The sequence below is a fragment of the Strigops habroptila genome, chromosome 7 (assembly GCF_004027225.2).
Source record: "Strigops habroptila isolate Jane chromosome 7, bStrHab1.2.pri, whole genome shotgun sequence".
NCBI lineage: Eukaryota > Metazoa > Chordata > Aves > Psittaciformes > Psittacidae > Strigops > Strigops habroptila.
The window spans coordinates 15,576,504-15,594,286 of record NC_044283.2 but is presented as its reverse complement, the minus strand read 5'-3'; the positions used below and the strand labels follow the sequence as shown (position 1 = coordinate 15,594,286).

Below are 17,783 nucleotides of genomic sequence, written 5' to 3'. Positions count from 1 at the left end.
CTATGCAATTATGAAGCTTTGATTTCAAAGCAGAACTTAAAAGTATTTCAATATTGTAGGTCACATCAGCAAAGATTTGCTACAAGTTGTTTCGCAGAAAAAACCCACAATGGTTTGATATGGACAGTTCTACTACAGCATGCTCTACTTAATCACAAAACTTCCAGTGATTTTCCTTGATCTTCAAGACAAGCACTAGAAGTATTATCAGTGAACTTGACTGTTTTAGATAGTTTTCCATGCACAGGGAAACTAGTCCCTAACTCTTGGGACTACCCTTAGTTCCATTATTTCAACATGGTTGATATGCAGTTATCTCCTAAAACAACATGGAAATAGTCCCAAGAATTAGAACTATTTCCGTATTGTTTTAAAAGTTGTTCCAGGTTGTTTTAGGAGATAACTGCTGATCAACTGTGTTGAAATAATGAAACTAAAGATAATCAGCAGTACAAAGGCATTAATATATAAGCGTATGTATTAATACAAGTTTTGTATCATCCTGACTCCAAGAGCCCCTTTGGTCAAGCCTAAATTCCTGTAAAATATTTTGCATTTCCCTCACCTCTGTGTCTCATCAGACCTGTGCTAAGCAGCAAGTGAACTCTTGCTGTGTCAGAAGGCCCATATCTCAGTGGAAAGTCACAACATAATGCTAGGGGTTTTTTTCCTCCAGAGCCAATCGTTAACTTTTCCCTAGCACTACAAATTCTCACACTAGCTTTTTATTTAACTGTATAAACATTTGAATCCTGCTTGACCTACCTTTCCAATACCAGAGTCACAACTGCATTCATACACAGCAGAATTGAGACCATGGTTTTGGTATAATAACTACAGATTCAGAGCTATATGGCTAAGTGACAAGTTGTCACCTCAACTTAAAAGACTATGTTAGAAAGTTTACAGAAAAGTAGTAATTGCTTCTGAATTTTTACAAATTTCCACAATACAGAAGCATGGAGTATCCTACCCATAGAATACAGTTAGTGCTAGAAGGACTTTTTGACAATGTCATGCAAATCCATCCTCAGAGTGCGCACTTCAGAAGTTCTCCCCTCATACATCTACCTGTGGAATGAATGGGAAGAGGGCAGCTTTCTCTGATGAGCAAGTTTCAACACTAAATTGTTGGACAAATAATTGTTCTTGGCACAATATACCCATGCAATTTATGCAAAGATTATCCTGTTTGAGCATTTGCATAAACTCAGTGCAGTCACATCTCCAAGTGTATATATTGTCACGCATAAAGCAAATACAAGGACAGAAACTATTCAACAGTGAATAAAATTTTTCTAATCTTTAACCACAAAAATATATGTTCTTTCTTAAGAAGCTAAACAACTTTGAATTTTGGGCACATACTGCAAACCACTCAGCTGTAGGACTACTTGTAATAAGAAAATCCTAACACGAGTATTAAATTCAGTAAATGCAAGTATCTTTAAAACATGCTCTTTTACATGTCCCTTCGTATTCTAAAGAATCCAGTGGGGGCTGGAAACAACAGAGCCACAAAGCTTCCAGTCAGTGTCCAGTATGGTCTTAGCTGGTTGCAAAAACAGACTCAGTAGTTGTGACCTTGCTGAATCAACTCATTTTTTTCAAAAGCTCAATTAAAGAAACTTTTAAGAAATCACTTCCTAAACTAAAAATGTTAACAGGTTCCATTTTTTCACCTTAAAACTGACCCCTGAATAAAAATGTGTTTTAAGACTAGAAAGTGACAGCTGATTTAATAATCAACCATTCAGAGTACCCAAATATAGTACTCAGTGTTAATGTTAGCAGTAATAACTTAACAATTAAGTACATCATATTCTAAAATATTCTCTTTGCTAACATCTAAACTTCAAGTCATTCTCATTTTAGTGAAGACATACTATAATCATAAGCCCCTTGTTGAAACCATAACTAGTGTAAATGAGAAACTTAATATGAAAACCCATGACTACTACAATTTTAGCTCTATAAAAAAGCAAGGAAGAAGGCTTAAAGTAGACACATGAAATTGCTTGGTTACTTTCCATGGTGTCATTAGTGGTAAAGATGAACTATAATATCTGGTAGACATCTGTGAATGGTCAACCTGACAAAAGTGTTTTGAAGTTAAAATGACACAATCAGCTATGAAAGTTAACTAAATTGAGCCTAAAATGCACCAAGAACAGGTCCTGTGGCAAAGACACACCTACTTCCCCAACTACATAAACATTTAAAAACGAACAAAAAAATCCCAACCACATGTACTGTATCCATACTGGAGTACTTCAGCTCAAGAATATGCATTCATAAGTTGGAAACAAGCCAGACACATTATAGAGATGATTAAAGGCTTGGCAAGATTGACTTACGAGGCGAAGCTAGAAGATCTGTGTATTAATAGCTTCAACAAAATAACTAAAGGAACAATTAGACATTTGAAGGGGAAGTTGTTATTCAAGTTCTGGGTTCCTCCCTCCCCAGCCCCAGAAATATCTATACAGTCTTGAGTACTTAAATGCAAATACGTCAGACCATACGGCTTTTCAACACAGAGAACGATTATGCTTTGGCAGACAGAATGAGGTGAAATACGCTACTTAGTATACACATCACTGCTATACTATCACGGCTGCTAAATATTATGCTGAATTTTCCTAACTGTTTTTGACTTACATTAATAGAATGAGCTGTATAACTGATGGAAATTTTAACAGTAGGAGAGAATTCTTAGTTCATATAAAGTCACAAACACACTTGTATGGTAAGCCCCACAAACTTTCTGCTAACTAATTCCTTTGAATTGTTCATCTGTGCAGCTCCTAATACCATTTATTCAAAAGTCTTGATCCTGCAATTCAAAGTATGATGGCACACCATTTCCTCAGGTAGAGATATTCCCAGTATAGTGCTCAGACACAAATACCTGGTTTTGTATGTTATTTCATCAGCCCCAGGTGATCCATCTACTGCATTAGAAATCCTGAAGACACTGCTCTGTTGCAGGTTTTGCCTTAGTAAAAATAAACTCGTAAAGCCTGGCTTATAAGTCAGCATTTGGACAATTACACTAGTCTGAAGACAAAGAGAATGTAGCAGCTGGATACCTGCAATGCCTTCAAGTTTAAAATCAGCTGCCAAACACTCCACACTTCTGAAGAAACAGGCCACATATTTAGGAGTCAAAATAGGGCATTAAGAACCCAACTCTAGCAACTTTCTCTTCATCCAATATTGACTGATACGTGTAGCATCAAGATTAGCCATTTAAACTGTTAAAGTACATGTATTAAACTGTACTAAAACAGTCATACTGAGAATCTGAAATCCTTTGAATGTAAGTGATTATAAGACAAAAGCAACATGACAGCAGTTTAAGTATCTAAAACTAACACCTGTTGTTAAAGCTCATTCTGTTTTGCAAGTGTTTTGTTTCCTTTGAAAACTTTAGCACATTTGAAAAATAAATAGAAAAAAACCTAATCTGCATTTTTGAGAGATGGTACCTTACCATACAAATCCCCACCTGGAGAGCTGCATTAAACATAGAATAAAAAAAGTCAGCTTTTAGGACTATGAACACTGCACGTACTGTTTGAACAAACAGGAAGGACAAATCAAGGTGAAAAACACCCAGACATGAAGTGTATTTCCTCAACTTGAGAGACACAGAAACTAAATTCATAGAATGCAGTGTTTTCACCAGAATAAAAATAGTTAAACACTGAAGTGTATTTTTGAACTGTTACAATAGGTTTTAGTAATCCTACTTCAAGATATTAAGAAGCATTAAGCTTGCGATCAAAGCAGGGTAGCAGACACTGCAATTCTTAAAATGAAAAAATCTGGAAATGGTTAATTACTTTCCTCATCCAAGGAATGTGAATTAAATAAATGAATTTACACTGATTTCTGTGCTTGAATTTTGGCCACAGAAATGCCTGTGTGGTTTTTTTTTTGGGGGGTGGGGGAGGAAACAGTATGTAGTGTTAGAAATACATTTGTAGCTCTGCACCCTATTTATTTTTTTCCCCTCTAGATTAGGGAATAAGGGAGAATGTTCATATTGTCTAACTTCTTGACACGCAATGTAAGTGCCTAAACTGGAATCCCAGGGGCTGTATAAGGTCAGTGGCGGCAGGTATGTTCTTCTAGAGAATTAGATTATCTAAATGAGGAGCCTAGGCTCCTCAATTAAATGCTTAAGTTAGATGGTGTGAATAGCTGACAAGATTTCTACTTGTTCTTTAATGATTCTGGTACAAGGCAACAATCCCTTCCCTATGTGAAATAGCTATAACGGTGCAATCAGCGTAGACCTCATTTTGGCTATGAAGAACTTTTCTTCCACGTAGTTTGTGCTGTGTTAAAAACCTAAGGGAGAACAAAAAGCTTCTTACAGTGAGTCACTTAAGAAAAACTTGTCTATTGGCTTAATTTGCTCACATTTAAATCAGTGTTGCCATGATGTTTGACTACTTCTGTTTAAAAACAAAACAAAACTTCTGAACTTCAGAAAATTCTCCTGAGAGATTGCTGTAGCTAATGTGGCAACTATGAATTTAACTTCATGTGGGATATATTTCACTTTTAACTATGAATACAGAAAGTCTGGTTTCATCCCTTTAAGTAATACACATTATTACTTGCTCAGCTATCAGTAATGACATTCATTGTCACTGGTATATTAATTTAATACCAAGAAACATTATTTTCATCAGAATTTTTGTCAGTTCTATACTGGGGACCATCCATCAATGCAAACACTAAAGAATAAAGAAGTTTCATAGAAGGGAAAAGCAGTGAATTTGAATATGATTCCTGTGTGGCTTATCTTGTTTGCATCAGGTACATGTTTTAAAGAAAGTGGATGAGCAGCTGACACTACTGAATGCTTTTTGGATTTAGCAAAAATTAAGATAGCATTTTAATGTTCTGCTACCATTTTTTTAATGATCTACAGAAAGTTAGTCAGTGAGGACACTGGCTTTTCTAATCGGATTTCATTTGCTAAGCTTGAGCTAGCTAAAGTTTGGAGGAGAGGTGCTGTGTCCCCTGCCATACAAAATGACTACTGCAGTTAGAACAAAGATGCATGATCATGTGGAAAACGTATTCTGCAACACTGTGAACAATGCAGTATGCATTCAACATGCATGCTAAGATGTGTTTGCTCTGTGGAAGCTTGGAAGAAATAGGTAACTTCTACATACACATGAATGCTTTTGTGCAAGACTTTCCAAATGGCACAAGATTTAATTACTGCTATTTTTGACTATCTTCTGAAAATTGCTACTGTATCTTTAAGACTCCTCAATCTAAATACCTCAGCCTTTTATGGAAGGAGACAAGCACAGTACAAATTAGCAAGATGGGTGTTTGACAGCATCGCAATTGCCAGCACAAGTCCTGATGAAAAGAAGCACGAGTGCTGAGCTCTATTTAACTTTTTCATTATGACGTGCAAAGTGTAACAGTCATTCTAAGGAATTAACTATATAACAATAGTATAATAACTGAAAAATAAGAACACTATTTCAGTGCAGCAGTGTGATTTAATCAAGCATTTGTGTAATAGCAGTAGGTAACACTGCACCTTTTCAAAGAGGATTGGTTTTACTCTGTTCTGCAACTATGACTTTATACATGTAAAGGAGATTTAAGCATAGATAGTTCTATAGCATAAATATAGCCAAACAGGTCGGTCTAATTGGTGGCACTGGCGCTCACAGGCAAGACCAACAACAATTATATGTGCCCACCTTCTCACTTTGACACTATCTCTTCACAAAACTAAAAACCCCCAATCCTCAAACAGAAACATTGATGGAATTTATTATAAATTTGGAGAATTTTTCCTACCCTACTAGATAGAAATGATTTATAGTTTGAATGCACAAGGCTTTTGTTTAGACATAAAATGAGTTCATCTATATTAGATGACCACTGTAGAAGCTTCTGAAAGTTCAAAGCAATAGTCATACTGACTTGTAAGGCATACTGAATGAGTAAGTACGTTCACAACTTGTGCTTAGCTGCATATGAATACCAATATATACGTCACTGCAGTTCCTACATATGATGGCATTAATATTTTTAATCCTGTTCAGGAGACATTTCAGTGTTCCAACTATTCTCGGAGGCCTCCAGCTCAGAGCATTTACCTATCTGTAATCTGTTTTCCTTAACAGGTCAAGTTGAACATATAAAGAATGGCACCTTTTTCCCCCCATCTTTCCACCCACACAAAAAGTATTCAACTATCATATCCCAAAGGAAGGCTACTTAATGGAACAGATTTTCACAGGACAGGCAAATACCCTTTTAAGTTTTCAGGTCCAGTGCATACACTTGGAGCAGAATTTAGGTATGTCCAAAAGTCACCATTAGCCTCCATAATACTGCAAGTATCAGAACTCACCTGGATAAAGTTGGGACACGGCCTCTTGTGCCAAAAAGAAAGTCCACTAGCAAAATGGTGAGAAAAACAGGAACTCTAGTGGGAAATTTGGTCCCAGGGAACACCCTTTTGCCACTATTAGAGCTACATGAGGATTAGCTTGCTAATTGATGCAAATAGAGCTGTCCAAACTCAAATATGGTCACAATTAAAACAAATGAAACTCCAGGTTACTCTGTGTGAAATCTAACAAAAACCCAACTATATTAGCCTTTTATGGAGAGAAAGAAACATTCTTATTAATTTCTCTGCATTATAATCTTTTTTACTCTTGCTGGAATACAGTAGTTCACTGTGAGAGAAAAAACAACTATAAATTGTTCAAATGGCAACTGAGATTGGGATCCAAAATAATAAAGGTCTCCGCTAACAAGAAATGTTACGACTAAATGAATATAGGCAGGAATGGGAAAAATAACATTTTACCAAGAGGTATTTGAAGCTGGAGCTAGTGACTTGCCTCAAGTCACATGAGATGTCACTGTCAAAATTTGGGAGGCGAACCCTTTAGTTCTAAGACACACTCCTTCTGTTTGACACTTCTAAACCATGGGGCTTCCAGCCAAAACATAACATAAGAGTTGCTAGAATATGGAAGGGAAAAAAAATAAAAATCTCACTAATATGCAAATGTCAAACTAAAACACCAGTAAAAGATGAATGTGACAAGGACTCGAAGCCATCTACAAGAGTAATAAAAACCTATGTACAAGGACAAGTGAACAAAAAGAGCTGAGTTTTAAATGGATTTATAAGAATACAAGTGTTACCATAGGCAAAAAACATTTGCTGGATTAAACATATTTTGCTCTATCGCTCGTCAGCAGCTCCAGTTTCTATCTTTCTTGACAGTCAACACTCTTAATTAACTGTGAGAATCACATATTGCTGAATACTCTGAAAACACTGGGGTTAGTTGCAATTTAGGACTAAAAAAAAATACAGAAATACACAATTTTCAAACCAACTATCAGGGCTGCAACCACTGTTTAATTCTCCTTTAAAATGAATGAAGATTACAAACACAACAGTTACATACCAACCTTACCTGCAAAGGAAGGAGAGTGTTACTGTTGTTGTCAGTTCGGAAAACATTATCTTCAATCCACGATTTTGGAGTCAGTGATGGAGTGGAGCGAGTAAATTTAGGAGGAGCTATGACATTACCAGAAAAGGGCTTCTTCAAAGGAGAAATCTGGTTCATAGTTCCTGGAATTCCCATGTTTCCAGTTCTACGATGGTCTCTGCCATGCATTCCTCCCCAGGATATATTTCCTGTGCTCCAGCCGCTGCTCTGATTGCTCCAGGGTGACTGCTTCAGAAGAGGCTAAAAAGAAACATTAATTTGTATTATTTGAAAATATTTGAAATGTTGCTCTACTTGAAAAAAACAAAAACCAAAACCCAACAAAATAAAAACCAAAACAACCAACCACCAAGTAATCAATGCACACAGATTTCTATAAACCACTCTTTCCCGATAACATGCAAATTAATTACTGAGGAAAGGAAGAAAACAGCATCATAAAGAATTTGTCATTTCCACCCCCCCATACATCCCCAAAAAAACATCACAGTGCTTGTGCAAGCGACTTAGATTGTCATCTTATAACTGGTAGCATTCTTTAAAACTATGCACTAGAACAATTCCAGGGTGTAAAACCATGTTACAAAACACCAGGAGACCATTTTCTTATACTTTACATGGTATTAAATGGTGAAATTTCTGCAAAAATAACACAAGAATTTAAAAGAGGTCTATTAAAATAATTCTTAAAATAGTAATTATTATTCTACTAATAGCAGCGAGTAGTAGTACTTCAGTGAGTAGAAATTTAAAAATTAAAATTCAGATGGCAGATTGATATTTTCCCCCCCGTGTTTTGAGTATCACTGTCTCAGTATTACCATATAAGAGCAAAAAGAGCACTGATTATTGTACAGAGAATCTGTTTGAAGGAGCTATCTTAACATTTCCACATTAAACCACGTTATTCTGAAGCTGCTGCTCAAGTATTTTTGGAGTAATGAATGGGACTATCTGTGGAATTCTGCAGGGGATTTGGGTGATTTTTTTTTCCCCATATAGACATGGTATGAAGCATTTCTGTATCTAAGCAAGTGCACTGTATTTCTCAATATGAAAATGGAAGCAGTATTTTGAGGAAAGATTTTACAGGACTGTACGTTTTTATTGCTAAGCCACAACTTGTGCTAAAAAGTGACCTATAGTTGTCATACTACCAAGAGGTGGACCCACTGAGCCTGACTGACAGTGAAGAATAGTATTTATCTTTAATGTTCTCCAATCTGACTGTTCTTGGAAAGGCTTTTTCTCAAACACAGAAATGGGGGGGGGGAATATTCTAAATTTAGTTCTTCTGTGAAGTCAAAGCGCAGTACCTTAAGCTTAGCTGCAAGCAACCCTCAGCTTGTAATTCTAATAGCTTAGAAATGTAAAGCATGTCAATATGTTACGAATTAGATAAAACAGAACTTTCTGAAAACAGGAAGATAAAATTATAACCATCATGCCCGAAAACAAACAAAACCCTCCACTAAAGCCATTTTTGGTCAAGTAATCAGGAAAACATCCCATTCAATATAATTATAGATAATTATGTTGTAAAACTTGAATACTTCGGTTGGAATTTTGGGAGAGGCAGGCACTCTATTGTGAAACAAACCTTAAGAGATAATGCCAAATGTTAACGAGCCTCTAATATTGCTAGCTATGCTGTCATGGCACTGTTTTTAGTTTACCTGCAACTTGTAACAGAGAGAAAATTCCTATACACCTCACTGTTGGAAAACTGCTTTGGAATTTGTTCGAAGAGGGTTATTATAGATGTTAAGGACAACTAGCTCCTAAACATGATGCGTCCAAAAGCCTGTCCAAGAACAGGCACACTTAATGTGAGATTCCAGTCCTGACAGAAATGCTTTCCAAATCCAGCTCTACCGATTAAAACTGACAAGATTTAATATTAGAATGAAAGAAAAATTAAGATGAGGCCTGTATAACTTCGCCCTTTCACAACCGAGCAGGTGATCGGAGCGAGACATGGCTATTATGCACTAGCAGGTAACATAAATATGGATCTGCTTTCCTCCGACTTCTTACAATTAGTATTTTGTTGCAGGAAGCAACACAAACTTCCATTTTAACACGGGATCGTTATGCCGCTTGACTAAAATTGGTACCAGAACTACGGTAACACAAAACAGAGCGCTGTCTCTGGATACAAAATCAAGTAATTTCGGGCGAAACCCCTGAACAGGCAACAACGTTGACAGCTTTCCCTTTTGAACCTGCTTTCGCTGCCCACCCGGCCGAGCACGCCCGCGGGTGCGAGGGCAGGTCCGAGGCTGGGGAAGGGGCTTCCCGGGAGGAGGCACCGCCGGCGCCGGGGGGGCTGTCAGGCGCATTGTTCCGGGGACACCGCGCTCGCTACGGGCGACTGCGGGGGGGGGCAAGAGGGATGCTTTCACTGCGAAACTCCCTGACAAGAAAAGGAGCGTTTATCCTCTGAGGGGAAACCCCCTCCTCTGATCCCCAAAATAGACGATGTCCCCGGTTAGCCGACGGCGCACCGAGGGGGACGGCCACAGCCCAAAGGACGCGGCCGAAGCGGCCGCCCCGCCACCTGCCACCCGGAACGGGCGGGGAACAGCGGCCGGGCGCGGGGCGGGCCGCTGCCAACACCCTCCCGGCCCGAGCGCCGCGGCCGCCGTCCAGCCTGGCTCGGCACCAGGCTGGGACTGCAGGTGCCCTCCCGCCGGCCACCAGCGGCTCCCGGCCCGCCGAGCGCGGCGGAGCGACAGCGGCCGGGCCGGGCCCCGCCCTGCCTCGGCGGTCTCGCCAGGCTGTCACCGTCGCGCAGCCTCACCCAGCGCCGGCAGCGGGGAGGGAGAAAGCTCCCGGCTCCCGCGACTGGCGAAAGGAGGGGAGCAGAGCCCCTCCTGTCTCACGTCCCCGCGTCCTCCTCCCGTCCCCAGGGCTCCCCCTTTCCGCCCCGGGCTCCGTTCCAGAGCCGGCTCGCCCAGGCACCGCGCCGCCCCGCCACGGCTGCCCGTGTGTCCCTCCGCCGCCCGGTACCTGGTGGTGGTTGTAGGAGTTTCTCTGCTGCAGGAAGGCGGCAGCGGCCGCGGCCGCCTGGTGTTGGTGCTGGAGCTGGGGGCTCACAGGGGATCTCCGGTTCTGCTGTTGTTGCTGCTGCTGCTGCTGCTGCTGAGGTAAATTCATCTGCGGCGGCGGCGGGGGGGCGGCGGCCGAGAAGGGGCTGCTGAAAGGCCCGGCGCAGGGATTGTGAGGAGACACCGGCGAGAAGCTCTGGAAGAAAGCGGGGTTGATGGATGACGGGATCCCCGGGTAGAAGCTGGTCTCGGATTCCGGGCTCGGGGGCGGCATCGCGCTGATCTGCCCGCCGCCGCCGCTGGAGACCGGAGGCTGCTGCGTCTGCTGCGGAGGCGGCGACGAGGTCTGCACCGACCAGGGGGTGCCGAAGCCGGGCAGCGGCGGAGGAGGAGGGGAAGCCGCCGAGGAGGAGCCGCCCCCGCTCTGGTGATGGGGGCTGGGGATCTCCGGGCTCTGCAGGCTGCTGAAGCCAGAGCCTAGCCCGCCGGGCAGGAGGTTCCCGGGGCTGCCCAGCAAGTGGCTGTTCGGGGGGGACTCCATGGGGGGCAGCTTGGCTCTCGCCTGCAGATGAGTAGGAGACGGAGGCGGATTCACGCAGGAGGCGGCGGCCACCCCCACATTGGGGTCCGCGGACACCGATCCCCCCGGGCAGGAAGGGCCGAGCCGCTCGGAACCCCCTCTGTCCGCGCCGCCCTTGCGCTCGGCGGGGCTGAGGGGCCGGTGGTGCGGGAAGTCCCCCGTCCGCGGCGGCTCCGGGGGGTGAGCGCTGAGGAGCTGGAGCTGCTGCTGTTGCCTGTGCTCCTGCTGCTGGTACTTGTCAGTGGGGTGGCTGAACTGCTGCTGCTGCTGCTGAGGGGGGTGGTGATGATAGTCTGGGGGGTGGTGGTTATTCAGGGGGTGGCTGCTGCCGAGCTGGGCTGGGCTGCTGAGCGGCTGCTGCTTAAACTCTTTCCTCTTCTGGCTCAGCTGAGGAGGCGGCGGCTGTTGCTGCTGCGGTTGCTGCTTGTTTAAATCCTGGTGGGGGCTGAGACTGGGTTTAAAGTCAGAGGAGGGGTGGCCGAGAGGGGGGTGTCCTGATGCGGGGCTGCTGCCCAGCCTCTCGCTGCCCGGCTGCTGCTGTGTCACCCCCAGGATCAGCTCATCCTGCATGTTCTGGTGATGCGCAGCAGCGGCCGCCGAGGGGAGCAGGGAGGGCGGCGGCGACCCACCGGACACGCCGCCGCTGCCGGAGGAACCGGTTACAGCGGGTGAGAAGGGGCAGGAGGAGGAGGAACGAGAGGCGGCCGCCGCTGCCGGGGAGGGGAAGGGCCCGGCGGAGCCGGCACCTCCTACACCCGACGGTGGGTTGGGGCCGGAGGTCGCCGTCTGAGGGAGCCCGGGGCTGCGATCCCCCATGCACTGGAGGGGGCTCCCCTGGCGAACCCCTGCCCCGGGAGTCTGAAGAGACAAAGATAATTACCAGTGTTCGGGGGGAGCGGGGCTTTCACCACCCGCCTATCGCAAACCTCTATATAACCCACGGAACAGCCACCCTCTGCAATAAAGCCCTCTTCCTTGCCATGGTCCCCGCTGCACTGGTTTTAACAATGCCGGAGCCTTTTGATAATCTACAGCTCTATTTTTATCAGGGGGGAAAAAATCCCTTCCCTAGCTTGCCGGGACCCCCTCCGTGCGGCCCTTCGTGCTGCTGTCGCAACCGCAGCAACCCGTTAGCTCGTCACAAACAGCCGCACAACTCCCCCTGTCACACTCCCCGGTAACTCCTCCGCCCGCCCCCTAGCCGCTACCCCGTAACGCAGGGGGCAGCGGGGCAGTCCGTGAGGCCGCCCGCACCGCACACGGCAGCGACACCGCTCCTCAGCAAGGCTCCGCCCGCCTCCCCCGCCCCCACTGCCGGGTCGGAGCCGGCTGCAGGGCCCTTAAGAACGTCGGAACATCCGTCATACTGACGTCACGGCCCCACCTCCCTGCGCGCCTCGGTAATGAGGCGGCGACTCCGCCCCCTCATGAATAATGCATCACCGCGGAAGCCACGCTCCCCCAGCCCCGGCGCGGCTCGCGCTGATCGCCGCTCGCCCGCACGGCGCCCCACCGGCGGGGTGAGCGCTACCACTTCAGTGTGTGTGGGGGGGGAAAAGTGACACCGCTTTACTAACGCCCTGGCGGCCTGCTGGGCTTCGACGACGTATCTACCCTCAATACCTGAAATAAAGTGATTTCACTTCGTTGGCGGCAGCGGGTGTGCGCCCGGTTTTTTTACGTCCGCAAACAGAACAGGGGGTGAAGGGGGAGACCGCGATGTTCCGTTCCGCTGCCTGCCACCCCGGCAGGCGGTCGCTCGGGGAGGGGCGGGGCGGGGCGGGGCACCCCTCATTTGCATTGACGCAGGGCCGCGCGCCACGGGCGGGCCGGGCGGGGATGGGGTGGCGCGAGCGCGGCGGCACGAGACAGGCGGGTGTCGAGGCCTCGGCCGCGGGAGCCCCGCCCCGCGCCCCGCCCTCTCCTCTCGCTGTTCCCTCAGTGCCTGCCCCCCCCCCCTCGCGGGGCTCGTGTCCCCTCAGCGCTGCTCGGCCCCAGATGACACGGCCCCGGCCGCCCGCGCCTCCATGTCAGGGGTGCAGGGCCGGGGCTCGGCCCCGCTGCGGCACTCTTGGCACTGTGGTACCGCCGAGAGCGTGGGGCTGGGTCGGTCACCCCGTCCTCTCTGCCCGGGTGCTGCCGTTAAACCCTACCCCTCGTTTGTGGGTTCCTCAGAGACCAGCCCGTGTTGGGGTCTGGTGGCACGGTGGTGCCTTTTGAGGCATTTCCTGGGCAGACAGTATTAAAGGTGGGGTTCTACCCTTTCCATCCATTGGAAACACGGCTCTTGTCAACTGTTTTGTGCCAAAAAATCATTAAATAGTTTGACAACTGTAGATGTAACACTGTTGTGGATGTAGATATCCCTGAACAGAACAAAATAAACGAGCTCCTTTTGTGCTCTGGGAAAGCAGGAGAGAGAATGGCTACACGGCTGTCGAATGTGGGAGTACATGGGGGAAGTGCCATCATAGGCTTGACCTATTGTGCTTTTCTCTAGGCATCCATTAGTGGCCACTGTCAAAGATGGGATGGCTGCTTTCCATTTGGCTGGTGGACCTTTGGTCTGACCCAGAGTAACAGTTCTTGTTTGTTAAATCTGTGTGTTTGTCGTACACATATAGAATATAGAGGAAACAAAACATTGGTTTGACATCTGTAGCCATCTCTGATGCGATTGTGACCTGTGTGAGTGTGTTTGGGTATCCATGCCATCTTGCAGGGTTGAGATGAAAATACATTTGCATCCGAAGATTCTTCTATTCTTATAGAAGAATAATTAACGCATAGTTATCTTTGCTGTATTATGGCTTTGTGCTCCAGAATTGCTCATTATATTAGCATCTGCTTCAAGAACTCTGCAGCCGTCTGTCTTGCAAGTGGTAATAAACAAAGAGTGCAGACCAAGGCCCTGTGCTGATCACACACTGAGTAGATGTTGCTGGCCAAGTAATGGTTCCTCTCTGAATAGTGAGTTGCTTCACGGCATGGTCCTTGTAAGCGTTAGTTTTGTGAGCTGCAGAACTGGTAGCATCTGGCTTCCCTTTGTGTTCATGTCCTACACCTGACACTCGGTTATGTGCATGCCTTAACAGAAGCTGTCCTCTACCTGGGGTGTTCTCAGGCATCGTGCAAGGGTGGAAGCCACGCTGCACTGGGTCTCTCCTATAAGCGGCTGCCTATTTCTACAAAGTGTGTAGGAACTCATTTAGTTGTTTGTTTTGTTGGGGTTTTTTTGTAAATGGTCAGCTTCTCTGTCTCTCACCTTTAAATCAAGCACAAATTCTAGCCATTTTTCCTTCAAAACAGCTATGGTGGCTTCTGTGAGTAGCCTTTTTAAATTGAATTAAAGATAAGAGTACTTATGTCCTCTGTGACAGCTTACCTCTACCACGGTAGCTACCTACCCCAATGGTGCATGTTTATTGTAACAGCTTTCATGGGATAGATCTCTTCTATTTTTAACCACGTAAAAAGTAAGCATCCGCTCTGCATTAGGTGCTTAATCTTCTACAAACACAAGACAGGTGCTACCAAACGGCGATTCATCCTATCCTGATGCAGGTACCTTTAGAGAGAGAAGCCTGATGTCTCTCTCTGCTGGTTACAAGGAAAGCTTCTGGCTATATCTTACTCTGACACAAACAAGAACCACTGGTACCAACTCAAACCAGGAATCCTTCAGGCTGTATATCCTGTCTGCTCTGCCTCTGATACTAGACCCCTTGGTGCATGCTGAGGCCACAAATTCTGCTTCTCCACCAAATCAAATCTTTAACTGGCACCTTGGTGCCATCAGGGAGTGCTGAGTCCTGTCCTTGGCACTGTTTGTTTTCTCTCTCCATTCCCTGTTTCTTGATGATTTTTTGACCATTTGGCCTTCACACCCTCTTGCTTTAATGGTCGGGGGGTTTTTTTCCTTCTTTTTTTTTTCTTCTTGCTTGTAATCCCTTGATTCCTTCCTGCTTTCTTTTATCTTAGCTGCCCCTTGCCAGGGAAGGTTTAAGAGCTCTTTTGGATTGGGCTAGTAGGAAGTGATAGTGTCTCAAAATAGATACCTAAAAAAATGTGTAAGAACAGGCTAAGCATGTATAATGCTTCCTTCAGTTATCTCAACCTTTTGCAACTCAGGAACTTCCTAGATTCGCCTTTACAGGCTTTAGAGGATACTGAGATGCTCGGAGTCCATGTTCTGTGATTGATACTGGAAAGCAACTGGGTGCTTGGGCCTGAAGGAGGGAGCATGCAGGCAAGAGCCCCCTCCTCACTGGAATGACTTGGGGAAGCTGGAGAGCCATGGAGCTGGGATGAGTTGCTTAGACTAGACAACAAACATTGCGAGAAGCGAATGCCAAGCCATATGCAATATTGCTGTACAGAATATGTAAATTGAAAAAACCCAGATGTTGCAAAACAAGCTGTCAGTATGGTAAATCCAAATATACCTAAGTTATGGTTCTTGGAGCCATTAATCAGCCTGCTCTGTGTATTCATTGCAACAGAAGTGCCAGGCATCAACTTCACCTCGGAGGCCCATGATGGAGCTGGGACTGAGAACTCTCCTGGGTTCCTCAGTACCTGAAAGACAATGATCGTCTTACTTGTCTGGTGTTCCGCATCATTCACTGTGTGCTGAATTTTGTGTGGCAGGTTGCACCAGCAATGTTATGGAATAGAAAATATACAGACAAATAGCAACAAACTATATAAAATAACACTATATAAAGACAAATAAAATAAACTATAAGGATTACAAAGCAGCTCTTCTGGCTGCCATTTGGGTGACATGAAAGGGATCATCGAGGCTTCTGAATTTTGCCCCTGAGTGGTTCTTTCCTTTTTATAAACCCAGGAGAATAACACCTGCTATTGGCCAGTGTTAGCCACAGAATATTATTATATGAGGATTTTGATGCACCATTCTGTTTTTCAGCTTGAACAAAAATTTTATAACTTTCAGGTACAAGAACTGAAGGAATTGTGCTGAGATGCTGCCCACTTCAGAGCATACTGAGGGTTTAGTTTCTTTAAAAAGTGTATCTTTTTGGGGTAAGGTCCAGACCTTTTCCTGGTTGGACACCACTAAATGACAGTTATAGTTTTGGGGAACATATAGTAAATCATGAAACTGCTGAAAATTTAGATACAGTATGTAGGTTTCTGTGTGCATGCAGAAACCTTCAGTTTCTGTTCTGTTACTTCAGTTCTTCCTCATTTTGTAAATCAACATGAACACCAGAATATCAGGAGCCTAATGTATAAAAGAGAAAATAACTTTGACTGCTACAAGAATCTGATGTTTCCCTCTTACCAGCTAGTTGGAAAATCACTGTGGCTGTGATTTTGAACATGGGTTGCAAATAGCAAGTATCTTTGCTTTCATTCCAATACTAAAAGCAGCTTTTCTGATGATTTTTTGCATCTCGTAGTTAAAAGTAAACATGACTACTGATAGTTCTGACTTCAGAAACCCTTTTTCTAGTGGAGTGGCTCAGCATAGAGACTCATCGGCTGCTTGTAAGGCAACAAATTGTTCTTTCCACAGCCCTCAATATTTATAGGCCTTTCACCATTTACAGTGATTTACTACTCCGCTTGACCCCTCTTCTAAGGCTCTATAGCCACAAGAAAATCACTAGTTTTTATATTGGGTGCTTGTTTTCTCTTTACTATTTTATCTTTCCTTCTCCCACGTCTTCTCCTCTGCCCAGGCTCTTTGTCAGCACTCTGTATTTAGGTAGCTCTGCTTGTCCTGCGCTGGTTGCGAGGGCTCTAAGATATGTGTCTCGATCTTCCCAATGCTGAGGCTGTTTAGGGAAGTACACAGTCTGCTGTCCTGTGGTCTGTGACATGTGTCTGCTTCATCCCTGTTTGAGCTTTGAAACAGGCTTGCATATGCATTCCAGGAGCAGCACATTGTTCTAGCTGGTGACTGAAATATACGATTCACTTTACTTTTGCTAGAGCTGCTTCCTCTTAACCTTGAAGTTGATTTTTGTTAATGACTTTTTCCTCCCATGAAAATGTAGAAGACAGGCTGGGATTGCAGATTATTCATATAGAAAAGCAGATGATGAGGTTTGACATGTCACAGGAAAGAGAGGTCTGAAGATTTATATCAATGTTTCATTTACTGTTTTTCTGTCCTTGGTTTGTTAGTTGGGTTTTTGTTTAACTCTGAAAATACTCCTGCATTCTTAGGCAGGAGGTAGGCAAGTCTTTTTCAGCAGTGAGCTGTGTTGAGTCACAGCAGCTTACCTTTTTTCCCGGTGGTTTTTCTCATTAAAAGAAAAAAAAAATATTAATTGCCCAGGTATAACAAAATTGGGAAAGAAACCTTTGCTAGATCACTGTGTTGTAATGCAATTAAAAGCAGTGGGAAAATTTAACACCAGGGATTTGATATAGTTTACTTTATTCTGTTCTTCTCCTGCCCATGTTATGTTTTTGTTTGTTTGTTTTTAAAGCTAAAAATGTTATAATTCACAGGAGATGGGCAGATTTCTTCCTTTACTCAAAACCCAACTTCCATCATGAGAGCTATTTTGCCTGCTGGACTTGATGGGTATGGGTTCTGGTCACAAGAATGCAAAGCAGTGATTTACTCTGGTTTTATTCCTT

General features: G+C 44.5%; 1 protein-coding gene across 8 annotated transcripts in view; it reads right to left on the bottom strand.

Moving 5' to 3' along the window:
- Window positions 1–17,259, bottom strand: part of CPEB2 (cytoplasmic polyadenylation element binding protein 2) — a 59,097-nt gene extending 41,838 nt beyond the window's left edge. For 4 of the 8 annotated variants that reach the window (XM_030491761.1, XM_030491762.1, XM_030491763.1 and 1 more), the window contains exons 1-2: window positions 10,545–12,902; window positions 7,494–7,772 (exon numbers count right to left, since the gene is read on the bottom strand). In XM_030491761.1, coding sequence (XP_030347621.1) covers window positions 7,494–7,772; window positions 10,545–11,978 — 1,713 coding nt within the window. In that variant the 5' untranslated portion in view covers window positions 11,979–12,902. Of the gene's footprint in view, window positions 1–7,493; window positions 7,773–9,208; window positions 9,215–9,757; window positions 9,907–10,544; window positions 12,903–17,254 lie in introns of those variants that run through there. The other 4 variants (XM_030491772.1, XM_030491765.1, XM_030491770.1 and 1 more) reach the window with 4 other exon arrangements.
- Window positions 17,260–17,783: the final 524 nt, after the last annotated feature.